We start from the raw sequence: 14,225 nt of genomic DNA, 5'->3' as shown, positions 1-14,225 counted from the left end.
TATTAAAGTGGCTGGAGTTGGGTCAGTGTCAATGACAGTGTGTTGGCAGCAGCCACTCAATGTTAGTGGTGGCTGTTTAACAGTCTGATGGCCTTGAGATAGAAGCTGTTTTTCAGTCTCTCGGTCCCAGCTTTGATGCACCTGTACTGACCTCGCCTTCTGGATGATAGCGGGGTGAACAGGCAGTGGTTCGGGTGGTTGATGTCCTTGATGATCTTTATGGCCTTCCTGTAACATCGGGTGGTGTAGGTGTCCTGGAGGGCAGGTAGTTTGCCCCCGGTGATGCGTTGTGCAGACCTCACTACCCTCTGGAGAGCCTTACGGTTGAGGGCGGAGCAGTTGCCGTACCAGGCGGTGATACAGCCCGCCAGGATGCTCTCGATTGTGCATCTGTAGAAGTTTGTGAGTGCTTTTGGTGACAAGCCAAATTTCTTCAGCCTCCTGAGGTTGAAGAGGCGCTGCTGCGCCTTCTTCATGACGCTGTCAGTGTGAGTGGACCAATTCAGTTTGTCTGTGATGTGTATGCCGAGGAACTTAAAACTTGCCACCCTCTCCACTACTGTTCCATCGATGTGGATAGGGGGGGTGTTCCCTCTGCTGTTTCCTGAAGTCCACAATCATCTCCTTCGTTTTGTTGACGTTGAGTGTGAGGTTATTTTCCTGACACCACACTCAGAGGGCCCTCACCTCCTCCCTGTAGGCCGTCTCGTCGTTGTTGGTAATCAAGCCTACCACTGTTGTGTCGTCCACAAACTTGATGATTGAGTTGGAGGCGTGCGTGGCCACGCAGTCGTGGGTGAACAGGGAGTACAGGAGAGGGCTCAGAACGCACCCTTGTGGGGCCCCCGTGTTGAGGATCAGCGGGGAGGAGATGTTGTTGCCTACCCTCACCACCTGGGGGCGGCCCGTCAGGAAGTCCAGTACCCAGTTGCACAGGGCGGGGTCGAGACCCAGGGTCTCGAGCTTGATGACGAGCTTGGAGGGTACTATGGTGTTGAATGCCGAGCTGTAGTCGATGAACAGCATTCTCACATAGGTATTCCTCTTGTCCAGGTGGGTTAGGGCAGTGTGCAGTGTGGTTGAGATTGCATCGTCTGTGGACCTATTTGGGCGGTAAGCAAATTGGAGTGGGTCTAGGGTGTCAGGTAGGGTGGAGGTGATATGGTCCTTGACTAGTCTCTCAAAGCACTTCATGATGACGGAAGTGAGTGCTACGGGCGGTAGTCGTTTAGCTCAGTTACCTTAGCTTTCTTGGGAACAGGAACAATGGTGGCCCTCTTGAAGCATGTGGGAACAGCAGACTGGTATAGGGATTGATTGAATATGTCCGTAAACACACCGGCCAGCTGGTCTGCGCATGCTCTGAGGGCGCGGCTGGGGATGCCGTCTGGGCCTGCAGCCTTGCGAGGGTTAACACGTTTAAATGTCTTACTCACCTCGGCTGCAGTGAAGGAGAGACCGCATGTTTTCGTTGCAGGCCGTGTCAGTGGCACTGTATTGTCCTCAAAGTGGGCAAAAAAGTTATTTAGTCTGCCTGGGAGCAAGACATCCTGGTCCGTGACTGGGCTGGGTTTCTTCTTGTAGTCCGTGATTGACTGTAGACCCTGCCACATGCCTCTTGTGTCTGAGCCATTGAATTGAGATTCCACTTTGTCTCTGTACTGACGCTTAGCTTGTTTAATAGCCTTGCGGAGGGAATAGCTGCATTGTTTATATTCGGACATGTTACCAGACACCTTGCCCTGATTAAAAGGCAGTGGTTCGCGCTTTCAGTTTCACGCGAATGCTGCCATCAATCCACGGTTTCTGGTTAGGGAATGTTTTTATCGTTGCTATGGGAACGACATCTTCGACGCACGTTCTAATGAACTCGCACACCGAATCAGCGTATTCGTCAATATTTTTATCTGACGCAATACGAAACATGTCCCAGTCCACGTGATGGAAGCAGTCTTGGAGTGTGGAGTCAGCTTCGTCTGACCAGCGTTGGACAGACCTCAGCGTGGGAGCCTCTTGTTTTAGTTTATGCCTGTAGGCAGGGATCAGCAAAATGGAGTCGTGGTCAGCTTTTCCGAAAGGGGGGCGGGGCAGGGCCTTATATGCGTCGCGGAAGTTAGAGTAACAATGATCCAAGGTTTTACCACCCCTGGTTGCGCAATCGATATGCTGATAAAATTTAGGGAGTCTTGTTTTCAGATTAGCTTTGTTAAAATCCCCAGCTACAATGAATGCAGCCTCCGGATAAATGGTTTCCAGTTTGCAAAGAGTTAAATAAAGTTTGTTCAGAGCCATCGATGTGTCTGCTTGGGGGGGGATATATACGGCTGTGATTATAATCGAAGAGAATTCTCTTGGAAGATAATGCAGTCTACCTTTGATTGTGAGGAATTCTAAAATCAGGTGAACAGAAGGATTTGAGTTCCTGTATGTTTCCTTCATCACACCATGTCTCGTTAGTCATGAGGCATACGCCCCCGCCACTCTTCTTACCAGAAAGATGTTTGTTTCTGTCGGCGCGATGCATGGAGAAACCCGTTGGCTGCACCGCATTCCTGTCTGGGTTGGCGCTCCCCCCCTGGGTTGTGCCGTGGCGGAGATCTTTGTGGGCTATACTCAGCCTTGTCTCAGGATGGTAAGTTGGTGGTTGAAGATATCACTCTAGTGGTGTGGGGGCTGTGCTTAGGCAAAGTGGGTGGGGTTATATCCTTCCTGTTTGGCCCTGTCCGGGGGTATCATCAGATGGGGCCAGTGTCTCCTGACCCCTCCTGTCTCAGCCTCCAGTATTTATGCTGCAGTAGTTTATGTGTCAGGGGGGCTAGGGTCAGTTTGTTATATCTGGAGTACTTCTCCTGTCTTATCCGGTGTCCTGTGTGAATTTAAGTATGCTCTCTCTAATTCTCTCTCGGAGGAGGATGACCTGAGCCCTAGGACCATGCCTCAGGACTACCTGGCATGATGACTCCTTGCTGTCCCCAGTCCACCTGGCCGTGCTGCTGCTCCAGTTTCAACTGTTCTGCCTGCGGCTATGGAATCCTAACCTGTTCACCGGACGTGCTACCTGTCCCAGACCTATTATTTGACCATGCTGGTCATTTATGAACATTTTGGCCATGTTGTTATAATCTCCACCCGGCACAGCCAGAAGAGGACTTCCTAGGTTTTGGCCTTTCTAGGGAGTTTTTCCTAGCCAACATTTCAACACCTGCATTGCTTGCTGTTTGGGGTTTTAGGCTGGGTTTCTGTACAGCACTTTGAGATATCAGCTGATGTACGAAGGGCTATATAAATACATTTGATTTGATTGAATAAACACACACACACGCAAAAGCTTAAACAACACTTGTGAAGATACAACACCTGTCAGGATTACCTGACAACAGCAAGCCAAGGCCCTGAGGTTTTGGCTCAATCTGGGCCATTTTTGTATATTAACTTAAAATGAAATGATTTGCCCTTAAACCAAAAGTGAAAGGCCTCATTTACTGGAGCATCAGCGTCCCCTAACAAACCAAGCCCTTGTGCATTTAACTACACTTTGTAATGGGACTCTGACATTTCTTCCACTTGTGAGAGTAGCCTAATGCAGTGCACAGTAGTGCTGAACATTTAGTCCTAAGTGGGCTCTGGCACTAAGGGCTGAATCGTAATTAAGATGTCTGCATCTTTCCATGACTACTGCGTAAATCCTGCATTGTTGTCAAGTTATGTGCACAGATCTCAAGTTAGGATTCAGGCCTAAAGACATGTTTGTAGTGTGGAGTGACTGGGCTCAGTAGTGTGAAAGGGGTATTGGTGCAGTGGCCGGGAACACTGTGATACAGAGACAGCTGAAAGAGGGTGTACTGTACTGACCTCTGGATATCCAGTCCTCTAAGCAGAGATGAAGGGTAAAATATGTGTCCAACAGTGGAGAGCCATTCTTGTTGACGATGTTGCGGGCTGCGATGCTTCTGAGATGACGTAACCGCCTCTGTTAGGGAGAGAAAGGCAGATGGTGAGATAGTCAGGAGAAAGTGACAAGAAATAGAAGCAGGAGCAGAGACAGGAGACAGCATTTAGCCAAATGAACTGCCCACAACCAGAGGTAGCCTAAGTCTAAATTACGTACGATGCAGCTTGTACTTCTCTGGGTCAGTTGGGTCAATTGTATTATCGATTTCAAGAGTTTCATCCTGTTACACAATCCAAATCGATGCAGATCGACTTACAAGACTGTTACCCAATGAGCTAGTCTAATTCACACAGAAGTAAACAATGCAGTCAACCAGAAGTCACAATTTCAGATAGCAAAGTCATTAGGCTCAAGTACATCCTCATGTTAAAAATAAAAAAAACTGCCCTTTTAGAATATAGTAGCTCGGTTTGAGAGAACTTGGCGTATCTGGTAGGGCCGGGATGATACCAGTATCGCAATATTTTTTTCACAGCAGAAATGGAAAAAAAACGAAGCAGACAAAAACTCTTTGGTCCTTTAAAAACATGCTGAATGTTTAACATAGTGTGCTATAGCTTGAGAAAGAAAACAATTGACATTAGGGTAGTTTTCCTAAAGAAGTTAAAGCCGCTTCGTGCTTTGTTTCCTTGCCACGACAATAACGAGTATTGCGATACTGTTATCGTCCAGAACCTAGTATCTGGTTAGTCACACATCATCTACTATAAACATTTGTCCAAAAAGAATACAATTTGCAGACAAGCGTTTCATTTGAAAGCAGAGTTCATTCATGTGTTGACTTCACTGTGTTTCCCTCACAAAAGTTCTGAATACAGGAGCGCCATAGTTTCATCAGCTAAAGTCCAAGCCAGCATGCCAATGACACACAAAAAGCATTTGTACAGTACGTCTCAGAGTAGAAACCCCATGATTCCGCAGCTCTATAAAATGTGTTCCACACCCCTGACAGAACATAACCATGGTTGGACATCAGCCAGAAGTCCACCTTTCAAAAAAAATTGAGAAGTAGCCTAAAATAAAAGGAACCTGCTTGAAGAGAAAGGATCAGTTACAGCCAACCAAAAAAAGAGTAGACTACCTGAATAACTGAAGAAGACTTTATTTTACAGAGGACTGCATCTATAAAAAATAATGGCTCCAAAGAAAAAGCCTCATAATTGAGGGGGGGGGTGTAACTCAAGAGAATGGCAATGGGGCATGAGACCCGTGAAAAGAGGGGCCATTGAATGAGGTCACCCCTCAGGGGCAGCAGTGTCAGAGCAGCAGTAGGACTATCTATGTCAACGGCAGGCCAAGGCCCTCACCTGATCTGCATTCTTCAAACTCCAGCAGCCCACACTGAGCTTCCACCAACACAGGCATTAGGGATAAATCTAAGTCATGGGATTCCCTATAAGAATTAGGTTGCTCGGAAACAAAAACCCAACTTGTTCAGCAACCCCCCATAGAAAAGGTCAGCTGACTTTTCTCCGGTCCAACTCATCCCAAACCATCCGACTTGGGTTGAGGTCAGGTGATTGTAGAGGCCAGGTCATCTGAAGCAGCACACCATCACTCTCCTTCTTGGTCAAATAGCCCTTACACAGCCTGGAGGTGTGTTTTGGGTCATTGGGGGTGGCAGGTAGCCTAGTGGTTAGAGCGTTGGACTAGTAACCGGAACAAGATCAAATCCCCAAGTTGACAAGGGGGAAAAAAAACTGTAGTTCTGCCCCTGAACAAGGAACACACTGTTCCTAGGCAGTCATTGAAAATAAGAATTTGTTCTTAACTGACTTGCCTAGTTAAATAAAGGTAAAATAAAATAACATTTTAAAATTGTCCTGTTAAAAAACAAATGAAAGTCCCACCAGCTCTGTACCAGTACCCCTTGTACCACTTATTTTACAGCTGCATTTTAATTATTCATTATTTTTATTTCATTTTGTTACTCATCTACTTTTACTTATCACACATTGTTGGTTAAGGGCTTGTAAGTAAGCATTTCACTGTAAGGTCTACTGTACACCTGTTGTATTCGGAGCATGTGACAAATCAAATTTTATTTGACTAAGCGCAAACCAGATGGGATGGCATATCGCTGCAGAATGTGGTGGTAGCCATGCTGGTTAAGTGTGCCTTGAATTCTAAATAAATCACAGACAGTGTCACCAGCAAAGCACCCCCACACCATCACACGTCCTCCTCCATGCTTCACTGTTGGACTCACACATGCGGAGATCATTCGTTCACCTACTCTGCTTTTCACAAGGACGCGGCGGTTGAAACCAAAAATATCAAATTTGGACTCATCAGACCAAAGGTCTTATTTCCATTGCTCGTGTTTCTTAGCCCAAGCAAGTCTCTTCCTTTTATTGGTGTCCTTTAGTGGTAATTTTGGTGCAGCAATTCAACCATGAAGGCCTGATTCATGCGGTCTCCTCTGAACAGGTGATGTTGAGATGTGTCTGTTACTTGAACTCCGAAGCATTTATTTGGGCTGCAATTTCTGAGGCTGGTAATTCTAATGAACTTATCCTCTGCAGCACATGTAACTCAGGGTCTTCCTTTCCTGTGGCGGTCCTCAGGAGAGCCAGTTTCATTACAGTGCTTGATGGTTTTTGCGACTGCACTTGAAGAAACCTACAAAGTTCTTGAAATGTTCTGATTTGACTGGACTTCATGTCTTAAAGTAATGATGGACTGTCGTTTCTCTTTGCTTATTTTAGCTGCCCTTGCCATAATACGGATTTCATAGTTTTGATCTCTTCACTATTATTCTACAATGTAGAACATAGTAAAACAAATAAAGAAAAACCCTTGAATGAGTATGTGTCCAAACTTTTGACTGGTATTGTATATTTCTCTATAAACACAAGCACCACACCCATTACACACTACAACATGCCCACACCTGTACATGAACACACAGTAGCCTCCCCTTTCAATACACATATAATGTACATGTAAAATGCAAACATACAGTGGGGCAAAAAAGTATTTAGTCAGCCACCAATTGTGCAAGTTCCTCCACTTAAAAAGATGAGAGGCCTGTAATTTTCATCATAGGTACACTTCAATGACAGACAAAATTAGAAAACAAAAATCCAGAAAATCACATTGTAGGATTTTTAATGAATTTATTTGCAAATTGTGGTGGAGAATAAGTATTTGGTCACCTACCAACAAGCAATATGTCTGGCTCTCAAAGACCTGTAACTTTATATTATATTATATTATATATATATTATTATATTATATATTAACTTCTTCTTTAAGAGGCTCCTCTGTCCTCCACTCGTTACCTGTATTAATGGCACCTGTTTGAACTTGTTGTCAGTATAAAGGACACCTGTCCACAACCTCAAACAGTCACACTCCAAACTCCACTATGGCCAAGACCAAAAAGCTGTCAAAGGACACCAGAAACAAAATTGTAGACCTGCACCAGGCTGGGAAGTTTGAATCTGCAATAGGTAAGCAGCTTGGTTTGAAGAAATCAACTGTGGGAGCAGTGGTTAGTATTTGTTAGTTGTGGATAGTAGTGGTTAGTAGTGGAAGACATACAAGACCACTGATAATCTCCCTCGATCTGGGGCTCCGTGCAAGATCTCACCCCGTGGGGTAAAAATGATCACAGGAACGGTGAGCAAAAATCCCAGAACCACACAGGGGGACCTAGTGAATGACCTGCAGAGAGCTGGGACCAAAGTAACAAAGCCTAAAATCAGTAACACACTACGCCACCAGGGATTCAAATCCTGCAGTGCCAGACGTGTCCCCCTGCTTAAGCCAGTACATGTCCAGGCCCGTCTGAAGTTTGCTAGAGAGCATTTGGATGATCCAGAAGAAGATTGGGAGAATGTCATATGGTCAGATGAGACCAAAATATAACTTTCTGGTAAAAACTCAACTCGTCATGTTTGGAGGACAAAGAATGCTGAGTTGCATCCAAAGAACACCATACCTACTGTGAAGCATGGGGGTGGCAACATCATGCTTTGGGGCTGTTTTTCTGCAAAGGGACCAGGATGACTGATCCGTGTAAAGGAAAGAATGAATGGGGCCATGTAGCGTGAGATTTTGAGTGAAAACCTCCTTCCATCAGCAAGGGCATTGAAGACGAAATGTGGCTGGGTCTCTCAGAATGACAATGATCCCAAACACACCGCCCGGGCAACGAAGGAGTGGCTTCGTAAGAAGCATTTCAAGGTCCTGGAGTGGCCTAGCCAGTCTCCAGATCTCAACCCCATAGAAAATCTTTGGAGAGAGTTGAAAGTCTGTGTTGCCCAGCAACAGCCCCAAAACATCACTGCTCTAGAGAAGATCTGCATGGAGGAATGGGCCAAAATATCCGCAACAGTGTGTGAAAACCTTGTGAAGACTTACAGAAAAAGTTTGACCTCTGTCATTGCCAACAAAGGGTATATAACAAAGTATTGAGATAAACTTTTGTTATTGACCAAATACTTATTTTCCACCATAATTTGCAAATAAATAAATAAAAAATCCTACAATGTGATTTTCTGGAATTTTTTTATAATTTTGTCTGTCATAGTTGAAGTGTACCTATGATGAAAATTACAGGCCTCTCATCTTTTTAAGTGGGAGAACTTGCACCATTGGTGGCTGACAATACTTTTTTGCCCCACTGTAATTATGTCTGTTGGGAAAAGTCACATTCCTCAAGTTGGTCAATGTGAAGTTTCCAGATTTGATCAAACATGTCCTTTTTTTTGTTGCTTAAATTTCATACAACACAATCTAAAGAAATGTAACTATATAGTTCAGAACTCCAGTTCGTTATTGATGGTGAGTATGATGCTTTCCAATTGATAGCTATAAAAACAAAATGCAGCAATTATAACTAGGTTTTAAAAAAAACTGATATTGATCATCAATATTTACATTTCCCAACAGACATCTATTGTGGCGATAGATAGAAATTCCTAAACACAATAATATGATATCACAGACATTATCCCAAAATTGTGTCAGTTTGTCACAGGACCACAGCATATGTAATATGGTTCCTTTACTCCAACATTTCTGGGTGCATAACATGCATTCTGGCAGGAGTGTAGTAAATCCAACTGATTATCTTGAATTGCAATAATTTACGTCTAAGGTTGTAGGAGAAATTATGAACATTTTTACATATCTGTGACCAATAGTCTCATACATTTTCTTAGAGATCTGTTTCCTGTTTTTCCTTTATAAAAGTTCTGTGCTATTAGGTAGAAATTCAATCAAAGCTAGAAGCTTTAGATTCATCCAGATTCTATTGAAGCGATTGAATAAGATTTCTGAGTTATAAGAATTTAAAGAAATTGGTTTTGGATAACCCACATTTTTCTTGTAATTAATTGAATGACAGTAGAGTGCCATTATAATACATTTGCTAAAAATGAATGATGCCACTTTGGAACCAGGACTTAACGGTGTTGTTATTGTCCAGCTTCATAAGGTAAGTGTAAAACATTCAATTTGACTCTTAAAGGCTTTCCATTCCAAATAAAGTGGGAGAGTAGGTCATTTATTCTTAAAGAAGTTGAATGGAATTGAAACTGGTAAAAACTTGGAATAAATACATCAACCATGGTAATATATTCATTTTGATTATGTTGACCCTCCTAACATAGAAATAAGGAAAGTTTTCCATCTCTGAACATCAAATTGAATCTAATCTAGTAAAGGAGAGTAGTTGATCATATAGGCCTCCACCAAATTGCAGGCTATCAATACAACCAGGTATATCATATGCTTCTTTGTCCTTTTTCACCGAAATCTACTATCCAAGCTTGAAAAGTCATAACCAAAATAATTCTGGCTCATATTCTAATGAGCTTTACCCGCAAACAAGACCATCATTTGGTTGGTCCGGACCACATCTGTACCAATCATAGACCAAATCACAGTACAGCAGAGTACAATATAGTAGAGTACAATATAGTAGAGTATAGTTCAGTACAAAACAATAGAGTACATTATACTGTACTGATCTATACTGTGCTGTACTGTCCAAACTTATGAAACAGAAGTCAAATTACTTTTCAATGTCCATGGCTGTCTGGTGTCGGCCTGTGCAAATTAGGTGAGAGGGCTGGTTAACATTGATTCCCTAACAAGGCCTACTTTCTGCAGTCACTTATGAATCTTGTGAAACTTTAACAAGCCTGCAATGAGAAGAGATTCACAAGCCATATTCTCCTCATATTCTGAGTTAATGAGTCTTTGACACTGGGTGTTTCCCAGCACAGCTAGCTACTTCCCAACAATACTGCTCAGTGTTCAGGCAGACCTGTGCTGTGACACCTGTCAAGTCATTCATAAAGACGGTTTCTTCCCAAAGTAGCAATGTAGGATGTTGTTTAAAAATATGATAATAAGCAGGAATTAATGTATATCTCAGCAGCCAGTAAAGGCAACTTCAGTAATTCCAGATTTGAAAACATGCACCTTAAAGACTATATGCAATTTTAAAATGATTTGCACTGAGTACCCACACATTCAACCCTTACACGTGTGTAAGGGTTAGAAATTGTTTTTGAAAGATAAGCCCCGCCATAATAAGGCATTTGATTGGTTTGACGTGTTGCGAGGCATCACAGATTTGCACTGACTTCCAACCCCTCATTAGCTGATTTCTGACATTGAACTTCCCCAGGCTTCCAGCAGTGTTTGCGACAAGGCTAGGGCTAAACTAAGCTGGCTAGCTAGCATATTCGTCTCGGTTACTTGCCAACTAAATATCTAACATTTGCACATGTATCTAACTAGTTATTATAGACAACGTATAACTGTCTCGCTACCCAAGAGAGCTGTAATAGGCCTGCTGTATTCATCTTGCAGTTTTGACATGTGACACACAGCATTATTACAGAATGAGAGTCACTCATAAAAACATTCCACCGAGCTGAGCGTCCATGTCCTTACTTGCTGAGATGTGAGTTCTACGTGCAAGCCTCGAGAAGATGAGGCTCCAGAGTTGACAGAGGAGGCGGGTACAGGGTGATCCCGTCCGGTGATGGAGTTCATTCTCCTAACGGCACCAGAGGCTTTCGTACCAAACAACCCCGGATCATGTAAATCTAGATTCACCTTCTAAGCCAGAAATGTATGTATCAGAGCAGTAATCCGCTTAATACGAAAACAAAGCACTTTTGTATCCGTTAGCTAGCTAGCTACGTGACATAAACAAAGTAGGTTTTGCTCAGGAAGCTGTCATCCGTCTGTCAAAGAGCACTCTACGCGGGGTCGAGACAACGCGGGTGTTTCCGGTTTTCAACCGAACTTCCGTTGCTACAGAAAAAAATAATATGGGGACTTCGCTCAGGTATCGTCACTAGTTAGCACAAACACAAAGTCATAAACGCCGCCTATTCATACAATGTATTTTTTTTAAATGTAACCTTTATTTACTGTGCAAGTCAGTTAAGAGCACATTCTTATTTACAATGACGGCCTACCCCGGTCAAACCCTGACGACGCTGGACAAATTATGCACCGCCCTATGGGACTCCCAATCACGGCAGGATGTGATATAGCCTGGATTCGAAACAGGGACTAGTGACGCCTCTTGCACTGAGATTGAGTGCCTTAGGCTGCTGCACCACTCGGGAGTCCGATTTATCTTCTTACATTTTTAACCTAACCACACAGCCAATCATATGCCTAAACTTAAATCAATACCAAAAAGTCACCTTTTGTTTTATTGCATTTTTACGATATAGACTATTTGCATCTTTACGACAAACGCCAGATTTGACCTTTCACAGCAGGTTAAGAGTATTAATGTAGCAGGTTAGGATAATTAGGTTAAAGTTTGGAAAAGGGTTAGGGTTAGCTAAAATTCCCCCAAAATAAAAATGTTACGTTAATTTGACAAAATCTGTATGTATACTCTTAAAATGTGATTTAAAACCGAACCTTAACTCTAACCGTATCCACACTGCTAACCGTGTGCCTAACCTTAAATTAGGACCAAAAGGCTATTTTGTTTTCAAACATTTTTACAACGTGGACAATTTTTACTTTGTGGCTGTGCTATCTAGTGGAAAGAGACTTCCTCCAAATATGAGGAAGTGAATGTTTCTGCATGTATGTATCTATCGCGTGACCTGCTGGTGACAATTCACTCAAGTACAGTAGTGGAGAGTAATTGGTGAGGACTGTTTTTTTGTGTGTCCTAAGCATTTGATTGCCTACTTGGCTAATTAACTGAATGGTGATAGAACATTTATTTTATCAACTTTGTCAACTGGAGTTAAGAACACAATCATATTACATGGGTCAAGGCCAAACATATTTACAACAAACTTGTAAATATTTTCACATCAATCAAGCCAAATCAATACATAATTGGCCTATGTGTCCATACATCAAATGTACAAGGAACAAAAATATAAACACAACATGTAAAGTGTAGGTCCCATGTTTAATGAGTTGAAGTAAAAGATCCCAGAAATGTTCCATATATACAAAAAGCACATTTCTATCCAATTTTGTGCACAATGTTATTTACATCCCTGTTTATGAGCATTTTTCTTTTGCTAAGATAATCCATACACTTGACAGGTATGGCACATCAAAAAGCTGATTAAACTGCATGATTATTACACAGGTGCACCTTGTGCTGGGGGCAATAAAACACCACTCTAAAATGTGCCGTTTTGTCCCAGCAGGCGGCCGCCCAGTGGCACCCTCCCCCACAGCAACTGAAGTTCAGCAGGTTGCTTCCCATCGGATTCCATCACAAGCACCATCATTGTTGGCAGCTCGATGGTGAGTTTTGTCCTGCCTACGATCTGTTGATCGACCAAGGTCCACTGTCACCCAGGAGCCCGTGTCCATGACATCAACTCCCTCCTGCCCACGGTTCTGGCCAACTAATCCAATATTGACACCCTCGTCACTCACCGTAGGTTTTAACGACCTTCATTTTAGGCGACCTTAGGGTGAACTACAAAAAAAAAATTAAACACCCTAGCTAGGGAACAGGGAAGATAATAATTATCTCTGGCTCCCTCCCGTGCTACCAAAGGGGTTTGGCAGACACACCACATATTGAGTGTCTCAGTCTTGTCTCGGTGATGGATACATTTTTACTTGGTCTTGACTAGGTATTGGACAGTGAGGACTCGTAATTTCTTCCGGAAACCAGCAGAGTAAAAAATAAAAAAAACTCAGAATTATCCGCTTCCATTAAGTCAGCGCATAAAACCGCTTCACCAGGCCTAAAATATACACTCCTTTCTTGAAACATCAATAGCCAATGTTATTGCTTATTGAAACCTGGGATTCCTATTTTACTTGTAACATTACTTGTTTAATTGAAAAATATCCTCAAACTTTGTCATTGTTTCCTTGACTCGTTGGTAGGGAAGAGTGGGGAACTGTGTTGGAAATTTTCATGCTCATTATTACTAAGGGGAGACCGGGGAAATTGTAACAGTCTATATTTATTATAGACATGTTTGCGCAGTGTCGAGTCTATTGGGCCTTCAGTATGTGACAGGCTTGTGATACTGAAAGGACAGCAACCCTAATATCAGAGCACTCATATAGGTCATAGAGTGCACCAATTTGAATGGGTGTCCACACACTTTTGTGTATATATAGTGTATATAAACATGCGTGCAGCACACATAGCCTAGTTTCAGTGGGAAATCATCTGCAGGCAGTAAGAGCATGCAGCTCTCAACGGGTTGTCTCATGGAGCAGCTCACAGAAGAATGGCATCAATAGCTAGTAGGTAGGAAAGATGTTTCAGCTTATATCTGTAGATTTAAAAAAGTAGTCACACTCAAAACCATGAAGAGGAATAACCCAAGGTGGCTGAGATGCGAAGATAATGTAATTAATTCAATCCATGCTCAAAATAATACAAAAAGTGAAAGTGCAAGGTGCTAATAAAAAGAAACAGTACATATGGTATGTTTCGGACTTATGCCTTCATCAGCGCTGTACAAACATATTAAGAACACATACAGTACCAGTCAAAGGTTTGGACACACCTACTCATTCCAACGTTGTTCTCTACAATGTAGAAATGTAGTAAAGACATACAAACAATGAAATAACACATATGGAATCATGTAGTAACCAAAAAATTGTTCAACAAATCAAAATCTATTTTAGATTTTTAGATTCTTCCAAGTATCCACCCTTTGCCTTGATAACAGCTTTGCACACTCTTGGCATTCTCTCAACCAGCTTCACCTGGAATGCTTTTCCAACAGTTTTGAAGGAGTTCCCACATATGCTGAGCACTTGTTGGCTGTTGTTCCTTCAC

At 42.7% G+C, this 14,225-nt stretch overlaps 1 protein-coding gene across 2 annotated transcripts in view; it reads right to left on the bottom strand.

Moving 5' to 3' along the window:
- Window positions 1–11,497, bottom strand: part of LOC118391174 (UV radiation resistance-associated gene protein-like) — a 153,889-nt gene extending 142,392 nt beyond the window's left edge. Inside the window, exons 1-2 of one of the 2 annotated variants that reach the window (XM_052457896.1) lie at window positions 10,868–11,497; window positions 3,853–3,970 (exon numbers count right to left, since the gene is read on the bottom strand). In XM_052457896.1, coding sequence (XP_052313856.1) covers window positions 3,853–3,970; window positions 10,868–10,969 — 220 coding nt within the window. In that variant the 5' untranslated portion in view covers window positions 10,970–11,497. The remainder of the gene's footprint in view (window positions 1–3,852; window positions 3,971–10,867) is intronic. The other variant, XM_035782280.2, reaches the window with a different exon arrangement.
- Window positions 11,498–14,225: the final 2,728 nt, after the last annotated feature.

This window comes from Oncorhynchus keta, chromosome 12, assembly GCF_023373465.1.
Source record: "Oncorhynchus keta strain PuntledgeMale-10-30-2019 chromosome 12, Oket_V2, whole genome shotgun sequence".
NCBI lineage: Eukaryota > Metazoa > Chordata > Actinopteri > Salmoniformes > Salmonidae > Oncorhynchus > Oncorhynchus keta.
The sequence above is the reverse complement of the archived record's forward strand: the minus strand, read 5'-3'. Positions and strand labels throughout refer to the sequence as shown.